At 35.1% G+C, this 8,260-nt stretch overlaps 1 protein-coding gene across 27 annotated transcripts in view; it reads right to left on the bottom strand.

Annotated features, from left to right (window-relative positions):
• Sec31a (SEC31 homolog A, COPII coat complex component) overlaps positions 1 to 8,260 on the bottom strand; it is a 63,643-nt gene that overhangs the window by 1,515 nt on the left and 53,868 nt on the right. For 15 of the 27 annotated variants that reach the window (XM_048784741.1, XM_048784744.1, XM_048784755.1 and 12 more), the window contains 4 exons: positions 6,780 to 6,838; positions 4,985 to 5,248; positions 2,579 to 2,698; positions 1,135 to 1,206 (listed from right to left, as the gene is read on the bottom strand). In XM_048784741.1, coding sequence (XP_048640698.1) covers positions 1,135 to 1,206; positions 2,579 to 2,698; positions 4,985 to 5,248; positions 6,780 to 6,838 — 515 coding nt within the window. Of the gene's footprint in view, positions 1 to 1,134; positions 1,207 to 2,578; positions 2,699 to 4,984; positions 5,249 to 6,779; positions 6,839 to 8,220; position 8,260 lie in introns of all 27 variants that reach the window. The other 12 variants (XM_048784738.1, XM_048784742.1, XM_048784754.1 and 9 more) reach the window with 1 other exon arrangement.

Genomic DNA, 8,260 nt, shown 5'->3' with positions numbered 1-8,260 from the left:
AGGGTTTTTTTTTTTTTTTTTGTGTGTGTGTGTGTGTGTGCATGTGGAGACAAGGCTTTCCTATGTTGCCCAAGCTGGCCTCAAACTCCTAGGCTCAAATGATTCTCCTGCCTCAGTCTCAGTAGCTGGGCTGTGATCGCAGTTGTGGGCATGCCACCATACCTCGCCCTGTCATCTCTTAAAAACCATAAAACATGCAGTTTTATTCCATGTCCTTACTCAACATACATGTCTATATTTTCAACAGAAGACTTATTTTGGATCCTCCATGGGCCATACCCATTCCATTTTATCTTAGCTTTCTTTGGTTTGGTTCTTACAACAAAAATAGTTACTTTTATTCAATGGGACTGGGTATGGGAAATAGGGTAGAAGAACACTGAAATGTAAATATATAAACGTCAAGTGCCGGTTCTTTTTTCCTCTCCCATCCTAGACTTTCATTAATAAAACAAAACAATAATGGAAAGGAAAGAATGGTAGGGATGAGAGATCAGACAGTACACTGACTCTTCATTTTGGGTTATCTTCATAGTTACAGCATACTACCCTGCTCATCTGGTTGCTACATTTGGCCTTGCCTTTGTATAAAAGCTATTCTAGAAGAAAAGGATAAGGATTCTTAAGACTATGAAAGGAAGAATATAGATTTCTTCTTTAGAAAACAGTCTCTGGTTTCTTGATACATGGGCCATGTAAAATGAATAGCAGAACATCAGTTTGTATTTCTAATCTCTCCCTTTCTCTGCCCTATCCTCTCACCCTCGATGAATAAAATTCAGCATTTAGACAGAGGAACTGACATGAAAATTTTGCCCTCAAGCATAGTAAATCAGAGTGCTGAAGAGACTTTTTTTTTTTGTACCAGGTATTGAAACCAGGGGTGCTTACCCAGTCAGCCACATCCTCACCCCTTTTTATTTTCTATTTTGAGATAGGGTCTCACTAAGTTGCCTAGGGCCTTGGTAAGTTGCTGAGGCTGGCCTCAAACTTGCAATTCTCTTGCCTCAGACTCCCAAGTTTCTAGGATTACAGGTGTGCACCACCATGTCTGGCACTTATTTGTACTAGAAACTAGGAATAATTGGGTTTGTCATAAATCCTTCACCCACCCACCCCCCGCCCACAACTTACTGTTTGTTCCCTAAGTTTATCATATAGAAACTCCAAACGTTTGCTGGCATCATCTAGTTTCCTCTTGGTTTGCTGTAAGAGAGGAGGAAAAAACAATGGTAATTTTCTTGGTACCAAGGGCACTTAACCACTGAACCACATTCCCACCAGCCCTTTTTATTTTTTTTAATTTTGAGACAGGATCTCACTAAGTTGCTTAGGACCCTAAGTTGCTGAGGCTAGCTTTGAACTTGCAATCCTCCCCTGTCTCAGCCTCCAGAGCCACTGGGATTACAGATATGTGCCACCACACCCCGCCAGATGCTATATTTTAAATTTAACTTACATCTAAAGAAACTGCCCTACTCTCATTTCACTAAATCTTACACTTAACATGTTGAATGGTTTCGTTTTATCAAAGAAACGGAGGCACCTATGACTGAGAAACTTAAACAAATTATTAGAAAAAATACCAGCAATCTATTAACAGTAGGATTGTGGGAAAGAAGAGAGGATGAGATTTCTTTCTAGTGGGCAAAATGGGATATTGACTGGATTTCACGTAGACTGAAAACTCATTTGACAAGGTATGTGTATGTATAATTGCATTATTTCACAGACTTCCAGAGGCAGCAATGGGTTAGTGTACCATAGAAAAGAAGGTTTGAGTTCAGTTTTATAGTATGGGTACTAAAAGGCAAATACAGGGGAACTGTGGAATCTTGTATTATTTATTTAACCTTTCAAAAATACTACTTACATTCCTATGTTTGGTACAATTAATCCTGACTCTTTTAGACTCCTGAGTGGCTAGGATTATAGGTGTGTGCCACTGCGCCTAGCAGGCCACACATATTCATATTTAGTGTCTGATGAAATTCCAGAAGCTGCTTTTTTCAAGATAGACAAGTGGCCAATGGCTTAGATAAATATATTCAATGCTCACTGGCAGAAATGAAAATTCATTTAAAATAGGATTGGCTTTGTGGATTTTTTTTTTTTTTTTTTGTCAATACACAGGCATCCTCTATGTAAACTAAGTAAAATTGTATATGACTTCCATATCTATAATATTAACTATCCTTAAGATCTTTGCATGTTGCTATTATAGTCTATCATATGCTAAGAGGAGATTTGTAGATGAGAGGCAGTACAGCTTAATGATTGAGAGTTATGAAATTTGGAGCCAGATTATCTAGGTTGAAATGCTGGCTCTGACTTTATGTGTTATTTAACTGTCCTTTGCCTTAATTTCCTCATCTGTAAAATAAAAATAACAAATGTATCTACATACATTATTGTGAGAATTAAGTATGTTTATACATAAAAAAATCTTTGAAATATAATGTAAACTATAAAAGCACTTTTATACGAATTTTTTAGAAATATATCTTGTAGAACTTCAAACAATAACTAAGAAAGAATTCCATAAAAGACAACTTTAATTTTAATAATAAATACATACAGGATCTGTGGCTGAAGAGAGGCAGCGCTGAATAAGATCCTCAAATGTGGTCTTTAGAATGAGGTGCTCATCTGGAATAGGTTTCTTAGTAATTTTTTCGGTTGGCAATGACTGCACATGCTGGAGGAAATAGTATCATAAAATGATCAGAAATGACCAGAATTGTATTGTATACACCATGTTTTAAAGCTATGAAATAAAGAGAAACCAATGACCTTGTAGATAGACCTATATGAAATCCAATGAAAATTTAACATGTACAATCAGGCGGGATAAGTAAAACGGAAAGTCATATACCGGTAGCTTTAAGTACTCTTCCTACAACTTGGATTCGCATAAGTAGATTGGATGTAAGTAATCAACTAGTTAGATAATATATATTGTCCATTACTGTATATAACTGATGGGTAGTAAACCTGTGCCAGCAGGAATATAAACAAAGCACTGGAAAACACAGCTGGTTAGAGTGGCTGCCTGCTCTGGCTGGAGGCTCATTTTTGTTTATTCTGGCATTTTCCTACTCTTTGTTTTACTCCTAGAGATTATCAAAATTGCAAGATTAAGTCAAAGATTAAAATGCAACAGACCATGATGTTGCTGAATGGATTGATAGAACAACAAAGAGGAACATTTAGGTTTTCTAAATTTTGACCAATTCATTCATTCAAAATATATTGGGTAATTATGTACAGGCACTGGCTAGATATGTATTGGTGAGTCATTATAGAAAAGATCTCAGTCCCAGGGAGTTTACAGACCAATGGAAGGGATAGAAAGGTTAAGAATGGTTTAAGTGTACGTAAAATAGCAATCGTAGTAAAGTTAACACTTAGTGAAACAAAAAAGACATTACAACTGGGATTTGACTAAAGGAAGTGGAAGAAGGTTCTCTTCAGGAAATTATACTGGAATGATTCATAGAAGCTAACCAGAAGATAACCAGAAGGAAAAACACTCCAGATTGAAAGAATAACTTGTACAGGGAAGGATCATGATACAAGGGGCCCCAAAAGGGACCAGTGTGGCTAGAGTAGAGAGCAAGAAGGAGTATGAGCTGAGGCCTTCTGGATGATGTTAAATATTGGGGGTTTTATCCTGAAAACAATGGGAAGCTGTAATGTTTTAAGGAAATAGGAAACAAGGCCAAGTTAGAGATGAATCAAAGTAGATGTGGGCATACCGATTAGGAGGCTGTGGCATTGGTGAAGATGAGAGATAAGTAGCATGCAGCAGAGTGGAAATGTAGAGAAGGGATTATAAAATATTTTAGAATAATATTAATAAGATTTGGGGGAAAGATTTGAAATAGAGGTTAAAGGAAAGAGTATAAAAGATGATTCCCAGGTCCTGGACTCAATAGAAAACATTATGGTGCCATTCATTGAAATAAGAAGTAATAAAGACTAGGTTTAAGAGGAAGAACATGAATAAGGTTTTGGACACGTTGAGGTTGGATGCAGGCAGCTGGTATATGGCCTGGCTGAACACTAAGTATCTCTTCCTTTTGATGGTGACCGACATTCTGGTCTAGATGAAGACAGCATGAAAATCCAGGTCTAAATCAAGGCGACAGCTGAGTAGGTTTTTCAAATAACATGGGTTATATATCGTAAAATACAAAAAAATTCTTTATAATTTGTTTTTGATGAAAGTCTTCCCACCTTCACCAAAATATGTGTTTCATAATGCACCTTACAGTATTAAACAATTCCTTGGACATAATTATCTCTTAACTGCAAAGCATGACAGATACATACAATCTTTAAAGTAAAAAATAGTAGAACTAGTTTTTCTTGTTTGTTTGTTTTTTTTACTTAGGCAGGAGTTTTTTTCATCTTCTTATGTTGAACTTTGGTCCAAGCTCTTTACTTTTTAATGACTAGATCAAAATTTCTTTGAGGTCAAAGTCAATTATTTGGCAGTGTGGTAGACTTTTTCTATATCTAGGACTGTATTAACTAGTTATCTATGTAAAAAGCAAGTAAAAATGTGTATCTCTATCCACAGATAAAGCCATGTTTATTAACATTTATACATAAAACATGTGACTTATTACATTTTTATTTAATGTTTTAAAGGGAAAACCTTTGAAACCGTTTTTTTCCTTAGTAAAATCAGGTAGAGATGATTCAAACTAATTTTAAACTGTGACTACTGAGTAGATCAAGTAAAATATTGTGATTTCCAATTTACAGTAAACATATACTCTCAAACATACATGAAATTGCAAAAATAATATACATAATATTAAAAGAAAAGGGTTACAATTTTTGGTTTAAGTTCTCTACATTGAAACCAAATTTGGATATTCATTAATAATGGTATAATCATATAAATTAACACATTAAGGAAAATGTACGTAAGCAGAGTCATCTTCCCATTCCACTTCCAAAGATTTACTGTTACCTGGATGGTATTTCCAATTGGAGCCCCTGGAGCACCTTCAATATTGGGCTTTGAGAAAGCTGGTGGCATGCCTGTCTGACCAAGAGGTTGCTGTATACCATGGAAGTGCTGGCCACCTGCAAGATGTGGCTGTGGGAAAGAAGCTTGGTTTGACAGTGGTACTGGAGCTGAAGGTTGCTGCTGCAGCATCTGTGACTGGGGGTCACCCAAAGGATTCATGATTGGCGATGTGATGGGTACAGGAGGCGTGAAGTTTTCAGGCATCTTTTAAAAGACAGAAATAAAAGACATCAAGAGAAAGAATAAGGATATGGTTCCTAAGATTTAAAGGAAGAAGTATTCCCGTGGCTAAACAATTTTTTAAAATAGTAGAATACCTTTTTCAAGTGAAATTTTATGTGGCATTGTAGAGTAAAACATAAAAGTAGGGCTGCAGTTGTGGCTCAGTGGTAGAGCACTTGCCTAGCATGTGTGAGGCACTGGATTTGAGTCTCATCACCACTTACAAATAAATAAAATAAAGGTCCATCAACAACTAAAAACTATATTAAAAAACAAACAAACAAACATAAAAGTAGAGTTAATCTGGCTAAGATGGGTGGGGATCTCATCTAGATTTCTCCATCTCCCCTTTCTTCCTATACTTACACCTAATAAAGGGGAGCCAAAACCATAGCACTTTTGAAAAAGGATGTTAAGTAAGGAGAATTATATATAACAAAATGGGAATCCGATGCAAGCATGTGTGTGTGTATGTGTGTGTACATGAACGTGTATGCATATGCACATACGCTAGTAGGCATTTGATGTCATCAGGATGTAATACCCTTTTCCAATATCACTAAGCCGATACCACTTAGCAATTCTATCATATTAAAAGTAATAGATTAAGGTTCTGATTTTAATGACCTTGTATTTTTGGGTTCCTTGTTCATTTATCTCTCATTACTATATTTGGGGAAAGAGGATCATGGGGAATAGACAAAAGTAGAAAACTGTTTGAAAAGAAAGAAGAAAAAAAATATCTTATTTTGTGTCCAAATAGCTCCAAACAATTATTCACATATAATACAGGCTGCATTATTATTCATTATTATATGAAATAGATAAGACATCCAAAATATAATTATTAAAGTCATGATTATTGTGGGAACCCAAAGATTGAAGTAACTCCTAAAAAAAAAAAAAAAAAATTTGTTTCCTACTTTTTTGTGTGTGTGCGCATGTGGTCCTGGTGATTGATCCCAGGACCTTGTGCACTGAGTTACATTCCCAGCCCCACTCCTTTTTAAAATTATTTTTAGTTGCAGATGGACACAATGCCTTTAATTTTTTTTATGTGGTGCTGAGGATTGAACCCAGTGCCTCACATGTGCTAGGCAAGCACTCTACCTCTGAGCCACAACCCCAGCTCTACAGTCCCAGCCCTTTTTATTTTGAGACAGGGTCTTGCTTAATTGCCCAGGCTGGCCTCAAACGTGCAATTTTCTTGCCTCAACCTCGTAAGTACTGGGGATTACAGGCCCATGCTCCTGTGCCTACCTTGTTTGGTAGGAATGTACATCTTGCCTTCTAAAAAGGCTTTAATTTACACTACCATCATCAAAGTAAGGTTTTAATGATAGTGTTTTCTGCTTTATTTACTTCTTGCCATTGATTAGAAGATACATGCTGAAATATGCTTTAAATACATCAGTAAGCTTTGCCTTTAAATGGATCAGTGAGTGTGATGTGCTCCAAGTGACTATATGATTAACATAACATCTGTAGTCCACTGGATGTCTTTTTCTAGTACCTTCTTCTTCTTGGGTACTCTGTTCAAAGCTGGAGGATCATTCCAACCATTCTGAGGACCTGGAATAAATAGAGGACATTTTCCTTTAGAATCCCCAAAGAAAGAAAATGAAATTGAACCTATCATCTAATGCCTTGAAGTTCTGCCTTATCCCTGAGATAACTGAACTGTTATACAGGCTTTATGAATTGGGATCATTATGTAACACTGGATTTTCAAACTTATAACTCTAATAGTCACATGGCAAGGTATTTTGATAGTATATCAATTTAAGGTGAAAGAGTTGTGCTAAATTTTAAGGAGGGTGAAGTTTTTATGTTTATACTGGTGCACAGCCTTCAAAGACCAGTTTACTATTCTCTCCTAATAAAGAAAAAAAAAAAAAAAACTCAAGTCTGCTAAAAAAAAACAAAAGTACTCTGATGTATTCAACATACAAAAAGAACAATGGTAGCAATCTCCTACTCACTGAGAGCAATTCAACATAAGCAAATCATTCATAAATGTTCAACATGATAGAAACACTACAAAAAAAACAGAGCCCAACTACATAATACCAGTAAATTTCATCATCTTTACATTGGGAACTATATAACAAACAGAAAAAGGTATTTAAATATCTACGCTAAGACTTTTTCTTTTTCTTAATGCCATAAAAAAAAAAAAAATCCAGGCTGAGCAAACAAAATGAAACTATTGTCAATTGTAGTAAATTTTCTCTAAAACCACAAAAATAAAATACAACCATACAACAACCAAAAAACACCTCTGTGATTTCAAAGTAAAAAATGGACATCAGTAGCAGAACTCATTGGGTATTTTATAATACTAGCATCTTTAACAAAAAAATAAGACGGAATAGAATAATTTCTAAATCACAATATAATATACTTATTTAATTGACATGCATGATATTAAGTCACAACAAAATTGCTTGGCAATCCAAAGAATTCATGTTAATGCCACAGAAACTTTTTAAAAGAATAATTCCCAATCACCACATACTCATTTGCTTTGATTTTTTAAGCAGAATTAATTTCCTACAAGTTTACCAAGAACCAAATACTCCACAAGGCTCAAAACACTTAAGAGTTAATCACAAAATATTAAATCATTGCTTAATAAATTCTTAAATGTTCAGTCACATACAGATTAATCATTCAAATCTCTCTCCATCATTTCTCTTCTTATCTGTGTCTAAAACAATCTGAGTTTAGTTGTCTTTGTTTATATAAAAGAGTCATATTTTATGATTAAAGCTATTTGTGTCATATAAATTCAATCAGTTCTAAAGTTTGATTCAATTAAGAAGACAAATAAAAAAGGGCACTAATCAGATTTGGAATATCACAATCTTTGAAGCTCACATGCATAATGGCCATTCATTAACTGTATTCAATGATTCAAAGATTTCCAAAGGTATATTTTACAACCAATTCACCTTCCAACATAGGTGCCTGGTCTTGGATAGACTGATTTTC

The sequence above is a fragment of the Marmota marmota genome, unplaced genomic scaffold (assembly GCF_001458135.2).
Source record: "Marmota marmota marmota unplaced genomic scaffold, marMar, whole genome shotgun sequence".
In the NCBI taxonomy this organism is placed as follows: Eukaryota; Metazoa; Chordata; class Mammalia; order Rodentia; family Sciuridae; genus Marmota; species Marmota marmota.
This window is presented reverse-complemented; position numbering and strand designations above follow the sequence as displayed.